Source organism: Notolepis coatsorum (genome assembly GCF_963971535.1).
Source record: "Notolepis coatsorum genome assembly, chromosome: 10".
NCBI lineage: Eukaryota > Metazoa > Chordata > Actinopteri > Aulopiformes > Paralepididae > Notolepis > Notolepis coatsorum.
In genome coordinates, this window is record NC_140174.1 from 10,881,545 (window position 1) to 10,895,216 (window position 13,672).

The window sequence follows — 13,672 nt, forward strand, 5'->3', positions numbered from 1 at the left end:
CACCCACAAAGCAGGCAACTCCTTGGATCTCATATTTTCCCGTAACTCCAGCATCATTAACACCACGGTAACTCCCCTACATGTATCTGACCATTCCTTCATATCCTTCTCACTAACTCTCATGCTTAACCGAAAGGTCTTCACCCCAACTCAAACAGTCTCACTCAGACGCAACCTGCCCTCCCTATCCCCCTCCACCCTCTCCTCTGACATACTATCCGCTCTACCTTTGAGTGACACCTTCTCTGCTCTCTCCACAGAGATGGCAACCTCCACCCTCCTTTCAGCCCTGGCAACCTCCTTCGACAAGCTCTGTCCCCTCGTTGAGAAACCTGCCCGCCGTTCCCCACCCAGTCCATGGCTGACAGATCCAGTGAGAGAACAAAGACAGGTCCTGAGAGCAGCTGAAAGGAAGTATAGAAAGTCACGCCTCACTGCTGACATCGACACATATCACAACCTCTTGTTAACATTCTCCAAAACCATCACTAATGCCAAAGCTTCTTTCTTCCACCATAGGATCGAGGCCTCTGCCAAGAATCTTCGCAAACTGCATGCTACCATGTCCTCCCTCCTCACTCCCCCCCCACCCCCCCCTCCCTCATCTTTCTCTGCCGAAGACTTTGCGATCTTCTTTGAGGAAAAAGTGGAGAACATCCGCAGCTCCTTCTCCCAACCCCCACCCATTCCAAATGCTGAATCGAGAACCTCATCCTTCACTCTGTCATCTTTCTCTCCCATTACAGAAGCAGAGACCCTGACACTGGTAACGTCAAACCGTCCGACTACTTGCCAGCTGGACCAGCTACCCTCCCCACTCCTCCAGACCATAGCACCAGACATCCTCCCATTCCTAACTGCAACCATCAACTCCTCACTCAACTCGGGGGTGGTCCCCACCTCCCTAAAACAAGCCAGAGTCACGCCGCTCATAAAAAAACCAACCCTGAACCCTACTGTCATAGGCAACTACCGTCCTGTCTCTCTTCTCTCCTTCCTTTCTAAAACACTTGAACGTGCTGTATCCAACCAACTTACTACTTATCTCTTACAGAATGACCTCCTAGACCCTAATCAGTCAGGCTTCAGGACTGGTCACTCCACAGAGACAGCCCTCATTGCGGTCACAGAGGCACTTCACTTAGCAAAAGCGAAAGGCCTCTCCTCTGTCCTGATTCTCCTAGATCTATCTGCAGCCTTCGACACAGTCAACCACCAGATCCTCCTTGCGGCCCTCGCAGGAATGGGAGTGGCTGGCTCTGCGCTGACATGGCTGTCATCATACCTCAATGACCGCTCCTACCAAGTGTCATGGAGAGGGACCCTGTCGGCCACCCGCCCCCTACGGACGGGTGTCCCCCAGGGCTCGGTTTTAGGACCCCTTCTCTTCTCCCTCTACACTAAATCACTGGGTAACATTATCACGTCTCATGGCTTCTCCTACCATTGTTATGCCGACGATACTCAACTCTTCCTCTCCTTCCCTCCCTCAGATATCCACGTCTCTGTGCGGATCTCGGCCTGTCTGTCCGACATCTCAGCCTGGATGACGTCCAACCACCTCAAACTGAACCTAAGCAAAACAGAATTGCTCCACCTGCCGGCCAAATCCTCCCCCCTAACCGACCTTTCAATCACAGTCGAGAATGCAGCTGTGACTGCGTCCCCGACCGCCAAGAACCTTGGTGTTGTCCTCGACGACCAGTTGAACTTCTCTGCTCACATCGCAGCGACGACCAGAACCTGCCGATTCCTCCTGAGCAACGTCAGAAGGATACGCCCCTTCCTGACAAAAGAAGCCACCCAACTCCTCGTCCAATCAACAGTCATCTCCCGCCTCGACTACTGCAATGCACTGCTCGCTGGCCTCCCGGCCACTGCCACTAAGCCTCTTCAACTCATTCAGAACGCAGCGGCCCGCCTGATCTCAAACCTACCGAAGTCGGCCCATGTCACCCCACTTCTTAGGGACCTGCACTGGCTCCCCATTGCTGCACGAATCCGCTTCAAGGCCCTCGACCTAGCATACCGTGCGGCAAAGGGAACCGCTCCCGCCTACCTCCGGTCAATGGTCTCTAACTACACACCCTCAAGACCCCTACGCTCTGCATCTTCTGGCCGCCTCAGACCTACTCCTATCCAAGCTCCGGGAGGGTCATCAAAGAGAAGTCGCCTATTCTCAGTCCTTGCCCCACAATGGTGGAATGAACTACCCACCCCAGTTAGGACAGCCGAATCACGTCCAATCTTTCGCCGTCGACTAAAGACGCACTTCTTCAACCATTATCTGAATTAAAAAAAAAAAAAAAAAAAAAAAAATCTAACCCTAACTAACCGTACTGTCATGCACTTGTCCTAATAAACTAACCTACACTGTAGCACTCAACACTTTGATGAACATTGTTGCTCAGCTGATAGAGTTGTGCCCTTCCTGATGGCTTGTCGTACAGAACTTGTAAGTCGCTTTGGATAAAAGCGTCAGCTAAATGACTAAATGTAAAATGTAAATGTTCACGTTCAGCTTGTGCTCATTTTCATTGGTATAATTCTAGTGTTTCCCCACGGGTTCGGAGGTGATTATTGATATGCTGCAGGCTGGGATGAGAAAGATGCACAGGACTGGAAGCAGGGTATGTGCAGATGGCTTTCTACTGAACGCACACAGAGAGGAAACTGGTATCAATCTTCTTGTCTCTCTCTGGAGAAGACGGTAAGCTAATTTCCCAAAATGTTGGCGTGTTCCTTTAAGATTATTATGATTCCACTGGCGGTGGTCCTGTGGTTCTGGAGACACTCTGTACCTGAGCATGGTGAAGATGTATCGAGGGCTGGCAGAGTCCTTGCCGCCGTGCAGCCTGGTACCAAACTGACCCAGGGGCTGCAAGAAGTTCAAGTTGTTGCTTCCCACAAAGTTCTGGGCCAGGCCCACGATGGTCATCATCAGGGAGATCTGGAACCCAGAGAGAGGAGAGAGTGAGGCCTAGTCCACACTAGAAGAGAGAGGAGAGAGTGAGGCCTAGTCCACACTAGGAGAGAGAGGAGAGAGTGAGGCCTAGTCCACACTAGAAGAGAGACGAGAGAGTGAGGCCTAGTTCACACTAGGGTTGGGTGGAAATTGATATCCATCTGGTCAGACTCTCGAGAAGACGGTAAAGCGAATTTCCCATAATGTTGGCGTGTCCCTTTAAGACACTTGGCAATATTGCGGCGAGCGATTCTACAGCTTCCCCTTCAGTTCCCCTAAAATGGCTTCTCGTGGTCTACCATGACTGGCTGTCTGTCGAGGGCTCACCTCTCCGTGATGATAGGCCGACGTCTCAGCTACAGAACCAGCCAGCTGGGCCACCTTCACCTCCCGCTTATCGTTCCTCTTGAAACAGGCGAACATCACCTTCCTCTGGCCCGTTTTCAGACCTGAGACACAAAATGGTAGGGATGGGCGTGAGTAATCGATTACTCATAGCTATGAGAAAAATCCATCTTAAATTATTAATAATTTTTATAAAGAAAAAGAATAAATATAATATTTTGTTTTACATATTTGTTTCACATGTATGTGTAATATTATAACAGTTTGTTGGTTTCCTTAAACATATAGGTGAATGAACAAAATTAAGTAAAAAAATTATTATAATAATAATAAAAATTAAATAAATAAGAAATTTTAGGTTTTACCCCCCCCCCCCCCCTTTACGAGTAATACACGATCACTCGAGTATAGCATGCGATCAATCTATCTGGATTTTTCTTAAAAAAGCAGATCCCTAACAAACGGACCAACCAAGTTTAAGTTAGAAGTTCTTTATTTGTCATACGCAACAATACACCACTGCACTTTACTTTACTGTCTTATTGTTGTCTCACTGTTCTGTCCTGCACTTATTTATTTATCATTATTATTATGTTGTTCCTATTTGTGAAAAAAATCAATGCACTGAAATGTCAAAATCACGTTCCATTTGTACCTGTACAATATGGTGAATAAAGAAATCTGAATATGAATATGACATTGCAGGTAATGAAATGTTTGTTTCAAGCTCAGACTCAACAGTGTACAATAAAGAAACAACAAAGAATACAAGAATGGTAACAATAAGTAGTAGTAGTAAGATCAAATTGAATATAGAATGAGGTAAGATAAAAAAAAAAAAATAGTAAATTTTACAGAAAGTGTATGTGCATATTAATTATTAACCCTTTTTCACCAATAACGTCATACGACGTGTTTCAAGTTCATGCGAATTCTGCCAATAACGGCGTACGACGTGTTTCAAGTTCATATTTCATATTTTCGCCATGGTATTCATATTTCACCCACGGAGTCTTGGCTGATGCTGTAGGACTCAGCACAACTCTGCAACGCTTCAATACTGCCACCTGGTGGCTGATCGGCGAGTTGCCAAACCGGAAATGCCCGTTGCAGCTCGGTCCGTCCCCTAATTCAGTCCGGCCACTCGTTTATCGTCCCGGGACTCAATACACACACCGTGGATATGGATCCGTTGCCATAACTCAATAATCCACATGATTTGGGCGTATATTAGTATTATACAAACCGGAACTGGATCGCCTCGATCCACATCACATAACTGGGATCTGTTTGCTCCACTCTCATCGCCCAACGCTACGAGGAAACTGCTGTGAGTTTCAGCGTTTTTGTTTATCATTTTCGATACAAACTGCTCTGATCTATACATCACCCATACTACATAAATCATTTAACGTCGGTCACGGAATTATAAACTAGGGCTGGGCGATAAAACGATAACTATCGCGATAAATTATTTCCTCGAAATAAACATGAAACGTGGTCGCAAAGTTTCGATATATCGATTTTCCAAGCTTGGATATGAGCACACGCACTAACAACCAATCAGTGAAGGAGATGGCCGACAGCGGAAGAAGACCCGGAAGGAGACCCGGAGGTAGGACTCAACAACAAGGCTGGCTAGGCTATTTAGCTTGCACAGCGCTATTTTATATATTTACGTGCCGAGTGGGTGTGTGGCGTGAATTCTGAGGCCACGTTTATAGTAGTGTGGGGTATACAGTGGACGGTGTTGCAATGTATTGGGCGGAAGAGAGTGTTTTAGGGTCATATTTAGTACATTGTCATGGAATACTCCGCTTAGAAACAACAGGCTGGCTATGATAATTAGCTTGCACGGCGCTATTTTATATATTTACGTGCAGAGTATGTGTGTGGCGTGAATTCTGAGGCCACGTTTATAGTAGTGTGGGGTATACAGTGGACGTCGTTGCAATGTATTGGGCGGAAGAGAGTGTTTTAGGGTCATATTTAGTACATTGTCATGGGATACTCCGCTTGTCGGCTAACGTGTGCGGACTGATTACGACATCAACTCGACTCTCGGGACATTCGCCGCCGGACATTCGCCGCCGGGCATAAGAAGTTAATTAAACTTGACAGACATTATATCGACGATAATTAGCGATATCGAGTTATATGAAAATAATTTTATAATTTTATCGCGATAACGTTTTTGGCCATATCGCCCAGCCCCATTATAAACTACCACCCCCCCCCCCCCCTCCGTTCACCCGCGCATGATCATTCATACCGTTTAGGACCATGTACAGTTGAAATTTTTAATATAGCGTCGATCGGTATCAAACTGCATTTGATGATCTAATATAAATTTGTGCCTATATCTCACGTTCTGGGAAATACTGCAGAAAACAATAAAAACATATTTATACTCTAGACCAGGGGTGGCCAACCAGTCAGAGACTAAGAGCCACAAAAATGACTGTGGTACCACAAAGAGCCACACCATCAGCGTGTCTCAACCTTTTTTTTCAGTCACGGCACCCTTCATGTGTTTATAGGTCTCACCCTCTGGCCTCTGAAGTTGCTAATGTCTTTTTTATTTGGGCCTCACAGGGTTAAAAGTAGCCTGTGAGACCCACGGTTGCAAAATTACAAAATCACTTTTAGCCATTTAAAAAAAATAATGTTTATTTAAACATTTTTAAGCACATGTATAGTCAATTGGTCCTGTTGTTCAGCCTCACAATGCTATTTGATAGTAAATGTGTTTATATGTCCCACCCTCTGGCCTCTGAAGTTGCTAATGTCTTTTTAATTTGGGCCTCACAGGGTTGACCTCTTAAGCCCGAGATATACAGTAAAAGTGTATATTTTCAGCATTATGTTTGTTTACCAATTATTTTAACTGTTATTAGTGATATAAGATTATAGAAATCTCAGGGCATTGAGTCGGAAACCGGCGCATATTGACAGGAGGAAGTGGCACAGCCAAAAGTGAGTGTAGTCTTTTGAAGGAAGAGACTCAGGGCTTTCGAATTTTGAAAAACTACCCTACCCAGCTCACACCAGCCCCCGTCAATCATCCGACTTCTGGATTGACTTTTTTATTTCTCTTATTTTTTGGGATCATCTCCCACAAACCTGAACGTTATTGCCATAAAACAGAATGCAGTTAGTTTCGCTACCTTTCTGTGAACGTCTTGCAAAAAACGGTGTTGCAATACGATGAAAAATGGTGGAGAAATTTACATTATAAAAAAGATGGCAGAATTCAGTACTGTATCTACAAAACCTTCTGTTTACCGGTAATCATCTTCCCTTTATTCATTTGCTTAGATTTTTCAGGTCTGGTAAATTTTTGCATGGTGTTATTCACAAAGATAATTTTTTTATTTTAATATTTTTTTTTTAATAGAATTGATATTCTCCTTTGGTTCATTACAATTTACTCAAGCCTAGTAACAGACACTATTTCTGACACTGATCCATATATGTCCCTAGATTCAGATACCAAGAACATGCAAATGTACCATTTAAAAAAAATGCTCCATCATTAGCATAATTAGCTCCGCATCCAGTAAAGGGCTAACCTTCTGTATTGTCACAGTGAAAGGGTTAACCGGCTGTCGTGTGGCAGTGAAAGGGTTAAGAGGTGTGTGTGTTAAGAGTTGAAGTCACCGGGCGGGCACACGTCGGATGCAAAGCCCTGCACTGCACCAAATCACACACACCAACCATCAGCTCCACGTCAGTCTCTAAAACACACGTGAATAAATAAATAATAACCGTTTGTTCCAACTCACCGTCGACCAGGCAGGGGATGGACCTCTCGTTGTCAGAGTTGGAGAAGAGAACCAACTCCTTGTTGACAAATTCATTATAGGAGAGAGACTTGGTGGCCTGACCATACAGGTAGTCCTGGAAAGACAAGAGAACATATTTATTTGTTTATTTAGACGGGACAGAGCATATTACTGGACACTACAAATAAATGCAGTGTAAATACACCGGATTTAGCAAGGATGCTAATTTTCATCCGCAGTCCCCATCAGGGCTGTACACTGCGATGATATCGTAGAGAATTGCCCCTTTAATTGGCCGTTGCGATTGGTAAATATTATCTGGGGGCGGGCTTGCGAGTAGTGCTTTCAAGCCTTGCATTCGCATTTCACTCGTAAATTATCCAAGGCGTGTGATGACGCGATGACGTCACTCACGCGAGCTGAGCAGTGAGCACTCAGCAGGTATGATCAGCGGGAACAATCGACTGAGCACTCACTCTGATAGACTAGGCTTCTAACTTCTCCTTCACAATCGTTATAACTTATTATGTATTGTTTTTACTTCTGTTTAACTGTGTTAATAAACAAACAAACAAGCTGCGGCGTCTGCTGCTCCTCCTCCCTCCCGCACCCGTGGCTGTTGTAAACACTAGTCTCTAGTGGGACACTGGGACCTCGGTGAGCCTGCCAGCCGGCTAGCTGCTGATAGCTATCAACAAATGCTCCAGTAAGTCTAGTAGTGCATGATAGCTCGCGTTAGCTTACTGTTCAAAACGAAACGTCCCATTAAACTAAATAGTTCAGATAGCTCCTGATATCAATGTCTAGTTATAACACTGAGTCGATGCGTATTCGAGCTGAGGGCACGCTGAATATAGTCAATAGGGTCCAGCTGCAGCGGCGGAGAATCCTGGCCGTAGCTGGAGGCTACAGTATAGGGCAGGGTTTCCGTTAGAAAAAATTGTTGCCGGTCTCCGTGACCTGCAAGATTTCAATCTACCGGACAAATGAGATTAATTCCGGTCATAGTTTATTGAGCTTTAAAACAATTTATAGGCAGACTATATAAAGAATGTCATCCTCAAGGCATGTAGATTTATAATATTATTATTTAAAACTAGGCTACTTTTGCGTATACAGTCATTAATATATTCCAAATAAAATAAGTCCCTCGATACTCCGTGCTGCTGCTGACTTGAAATAAAATAGACCGCGTATGTGGGCAGTCGGTCCGACACTAAACAGCAGTCTGTTATAATCACATTTTTATGAGCTAACGAATTCCGTTATATTGGACATTTGTATTAATTATATCAAGCGAAGAACTGAGAAATTTTGCAGAGAGAGACGGCAACGTTATCGTGGCCGGGTTTGCGTGATGTATTTCTCCACCTCCCAACGACTTGGTGCTGGTCATAATGTCCGGTGAAAACAACTCCCTCCAAGCACAACTTGATCACCCGAACCGTACCAAAACAGGCCAAAATTAAATAGCCCATGCGACGAACGATTCATTACATTCGTTTCATCGTTGCTCCACCAAGCAGCCGGTCCAACAATGAAAGCTGTTATCAGCGCGAGCCGGCAGCAGTTAGTTTGCAAGAAGCATCCAGCTGCAGACCCGCAGAGCAGCTTTCCAGGTCTGGGGACCGCACTGTGCCAGCAAAGCTGGTGGGTTATGTGGGTCTGCAGCTGCATGCCTTCCGCAAATCCAGCAGCAAGCTCTCGCTGAGCGAAGCAACGACAACAAACGCAATGATTGTTTCGTTCACCCAACTCCAGCCCATCCAAATACAATTCAAATAATCAAACTGTGCCCAGAGGGAACTATTTTCACCGGACACTATGACCGGAGAGATTAAATATGTCGGACTTCAACAGATTTTGCCGGCCAAATACCGGTAATTACCGGCTAACGGAAACGCTGGTATAGGGTCCAGCTGCAGCTCCGGGGAATCCTGGCCGTAGCTGGAGGCTACTCGAGTACACACAGACAGTGGAGCTGGTTGCATATAGCGAGCATTTAGACTTGTTGCGTGGTGGCGATGTCTCGCAGATAATACAACTACAAGTATGATTATATAATATATATATTTTATTAAAAAAAATTATATAAAATAATTTTTCTTCTTTTAAATCAAAAACAAATATAAATAATGGTAAAATTGTTATTTAAAAATGTGCCCCTAAAAATATTTTTTGCCCCTAAATTTCTCCTTTAGGGGCAAGTGTGCCCCTAGTGAAAAAGCTTAGCGTACAGCCCTGTCCATATTAGAAAACATACAAGCATGAATGTACAATAATGCTGTATACCGTATATATATATATATAGGTATATGTATTCTTACCGTGTATATATATATATATATATATATTAGGGATGTCCGATATTATCGGCCGACCGATATTATCGGCCGATATCGGCAGTAAAATGTGATATCGGAAAATATCGGTATCGGTAAAAAAAAAAAAAAAAAAAAAAATATTTTTTTTTACATTTATTTAACCTTTATTTACCCAGGCAAGCAAGTAAGAACCAATTCTTATTTTATTTATTGTCAAAAGTATGCATGTTGGTTTAATTCAACAACAAGAGATATGTAATGTTAATTTTTACTTTTTTAATTATCATATTTTGCACAGATAATGCTTACATTTAGAAAGCCTTTTGAATGCATCCAGTGAAATGATTAATTACCTGAAATTATTCAGTTTTTTTGGGGGGAAACCCTGCATATATCGGTATCGGTTGATATCGGTATCGGTATCGAAATTAAGAGTTGGACAATATCGGAATATCGGTATCGGTAAAAAAGCCAATATCGAGCATCCCTAATATATATATATATCCACATCTGTCTGTACATATCTGTAGATACTATATCTATAAATATCCCTTACTAGTTACGCTGCTGGCCAGTATGACTTACTACCATAGTGTCTTTATACCTGTATCCCTGTACATATTAATACTACAACTCTGTACGTACGAATCACAACCAATCTTTCGCCGTCGACTAAAGACGCACTTCTTCAACCATTATCTGAATAAAAAAAAAAAAATCTAACCCTAACTAACCGTACTGTCATGCACTTGTCTTAATAAACTAACCTACACTGTAGCACTCAACACTTTGATGAACATTGTTGCTCAGCTGATAGAGTTGTGCCCTTCCTGATGGCTTGTCGTACATAACTTGTAAGTCGCTTTGGATAAAAGCGTCAGCTAAATGACTAAATGTAAATGTAAATGTAAATGATTAGCACTATTACTCAGGAGGTAGTGTGGACTGAACAGTAAGGTACCTCAGGAGGTAGTGTGGACTGAACAGTAAGGTACCTCAGGAGGTAGTGTGGACTGAACAGTAAGGTACCTCAGGAGGTAGTGTGGACTGAACAGCAGTGATGCCACTAACGCGTTACTGTAATCGGATTACTTTTCCCCGAAAATAGTAATCTAACGCGTTAATCTTTACAAGCCAGTAATCTGATTGCAGTTACTTGTCTAAGTGGCTGTGCGTTACTATTTCGTTACCATCTCATCATAATGCAGGCGGAATGCAGTACTTTCTTTCGTTTTCGACAGTCAAAAATACGTTTGGAGCCGTTTTCCTTGTATTGGGGAGTGACGTCACAGCACGCAACCTCACGTGTTGTACCATGCTGGTGGGCGCGGCTGTTATTGTTATTATCAGGCTTACCAAAACATAGCGAGCTAGCAGGGAGACGCTCACGCTGGTAACGCTTTCTTGCACTGGAAGTTCAGTCACTAGTCTTAGTCTACTTCACGTTTGTGTCAGCTAAGCCGGGTGAAAAAAACATTCACTATGCAGAGGAAACAAAATACCGTCTACCGCATCTGGAATATACAGCACAGCACGACCAAACGGATAGAAAAAAAACCAAAGCCGAAGCATCGACTTCTACAGGACTCGGAGGTGCACCAGCCAAACAGCAAAAGCTGGATTTCTTTACTGGATTTAAACTTTACTACCCACACTTGAAGTGCTGATGCAGAAGACCCTCGCTCTGAAGGACACCCTGCAGGACACGACTGCAGGCCTTCCAGATGCCATAGTGCAGGTATGTTCCACCTTTGAGTTAAACATCTTTTGCATTGCACTATTCATGAACATGGAACACCATACTGCAGTATGTAGGTTGTCAGTAGCACACAATAATAAATAATAATAATAATAGCATAGGAGGAGCAGTACCGTTTAATACTGTTTTTTAAGAGCATGAGCTTCAGATACTGGATAGACCTTCAAACATAAAGAACATTTTCCTGAAGTATAACACTCCAACCCATCAAGTGCTCCTGTGGAACGGCTTTTTAGTCTGGGAAGGTTGGTGCTCACGCCTAGAAGGAACAGACTTTCTGACAAGAGGTTTGAGAAGATCCTGTTACTGAGATATAATCACTGGTTTACTCACCCCTGCCTCTCCCCTGTTTCACTAGGAACATTAGAACCATATCTGAATAGGGCAGGTAGGCCTCAAAGGTAGTGTACACATATCAGCCTACATGTGGTGTTATTGACCATTTATCTTTTGTGAAATCTATAGATCTATAGATAGGCCTACCTGCCCTATTAGTACATTTTACTCAAACTGAGTAAATTTTACTCAATTTTTTTTTGTCATTCTTATGTTGTGGCAGCAGCAGGGACGACGACTTCGTAACCTAGTTACTTTCAAAGTAACTAAGTTACTCTGATAATCAAGTAATCAGTAAAGTAACTAAGATTACTTTTTAAAGGAGTAATCAGTAATCTGATTACTTTTACAAGTAATCTGTGACAGTAAGGTACCTCAGGAGGTACAGTAGTGTGGACTGAAACGTACCTCTGGCAGGTTGTGTTCCCTGCGCTGTCGTCTGTTGTTCATGAAGTTGGTCAGCCACACTTTACGCTCCTCGATTTTCTTCTTGCTAAAGGCCTGCCGACAGAAAAAGACACTTTTTAGAGATGTCAATGAAAGACTGATTATTTTATTATATATATATATATATATATATTTATTTTTGCGCTTTTCTGGTCAGACATGACCGACAGAGGAGAGGGTGAACGGGAGAATAGTGGGGAAGACATGCGACAAATTATCCCCCGGGGAGCGAGAAGCGAACCCAGGACGGCCGTGTAGGTGTGCAAGGCACTATGGTATGCACCACGAGGGCGCCCCTGATTATATTTTTATAGTGTGGAGTTCTCTCTCCCGATTGGATAAAGTGGGAACAGGATACCAGGAAATGTATTTTGTGTTTACTGCAGAGCGGAGGGACTGAGAGACCCATGTTACTGACCAGACAATCTATATTAGCGATGGCTGTCGGGAGTGTAAAGCTATTATTTTTAACATGTAGACCACTTGTTTTACAAAATGCCACTTACAGCAACTTTAAGAGTTTAACTGCAGGTACAAAACATGTTAAGCTTTTCAAACATGCCTTTTTCAGATAATCAAATGGTATAACGAGACAAGTATAAAACATAAAAGGACACATCATGTCAATTAAGAGAAATTAACGGACAGTCGGACACCTGTATTAAGCAGCAAACTCCAGGTAAAAAAGGTAATTCTACAATCGGACCAAGCAAACGGTTTCAAGGAGGTCAATGTGAAAAGTATCTATAACTAATACAATAACAAAACCCAAATATAATTCAAAATGTCAAAGTACCTCTTTAATATTCAATTCAAATTTACAAACGTTCAATGATACTTGAAAGTAAAAAACATTCTGATATATGGGTCATAGTTTCATTACGATACTTCATGCTAGCTTAAAAGAATGTGCACGCTAGAGCCCTTTAAAGACGGCTAATCAACGGCGGGATATCGGTAACATAAACGACAGATACAGATATATCTTGGAACCTATGGAACCCGCTGTAACAGTCCTTAAAGCTCGAGGTTCTCCCCTCTCTTGCAGAGGTTAAAACTTCGATCTCCAACCTTTTGTCAATCAAGTTGAACGTGTGTTTTAGTTGATTTGTTATCCATGCCCTTTGCCTCATCTTATGGTTATGATTTTATATGCCGTTTCTTTTCTGCTTATTTCTGTATGTAGACTCAACGTGACCTTAGACGAGGGAAACCTCAGTTGCCTTTTGAGTTTAGATAAAGGTTTGAAATGAAATGTAATCATCGGGGATCCATTTCAGAGACCCTGCGGAGGCCTCGATGAAAACAGGGGACGGCTCACCAGGCTAATCGCCTCGTCGTCCTCGGGGCCAGCGTACTTGAACTGAACCCGATGTCTCGGCATGTCAGAGAAGTACTCCTTGGCCTCTTTCGACGTGCTGGTACCCAAACCTGGACGTACAGGAGGTGAAAGTAGACACTGCGTCAGGCACAATACCACATGGCGACTCGCCACAACAACGACGTATGAAGGTCTGGCACGAGCTACGAAGCAATGGCTTACTTGTTCGACTTCACTACCACACAGGGGTTCGAGACAAACCTTTGTAGTACTTGACTTTCCAAGATTTGATGTTGTCCTGCTTGTCCTTCCATGCGTCAAACTCAGGGATGCTGTAGAAGGAGAGCTCGTCTTTCTTGTGGGTGGCCTAAAGCAATAGAAACATTGAAA

At 43.4% G+C, this 13,672-nt stretch overlaps 1 protein-coding gene across 2 annotated transcripts in view; it reads right to left on the reverse strand.

The window, feature by feature from the left end:
* The window catches only part of top2a (DNA topoisomerase II alpha), an 83,162-nt gene that overhangs the window by 44,737 nt on the left and 24,753 nt on the right, over positions 1-13,672 (reverse strand). For both annotated transcript variants that reach the window (XM_084323517.1, XM_084323516.1), the window contains exons 15-20: positions 13,544-13,649; positions 13,283-13,392; positions 11,923-12,015; positions 7,096-7,210; positions 3,293-3,414; positions 2,802-2,950 (exon numbers count right to left, since the gene is read on the reverse strand). In XM_084323517.1, coding sequence (XP_084179643.1) covers positions 2,802-2,950; positions 3,293-3,414; positions 7,096-7,210; positions 11,923-12,015; positions 13,283-13,392; positions 13,544-13,649 — 695 coding nt within the window. The remainder of the gene's footprint in view (positions 1-2,801; positions 2,951-3,292; positions 3,415-7,095; positions 7,211-11,922; positions 12,016-13,282; positions 13,393-13,543; positions 13,650-13,672) is intronic.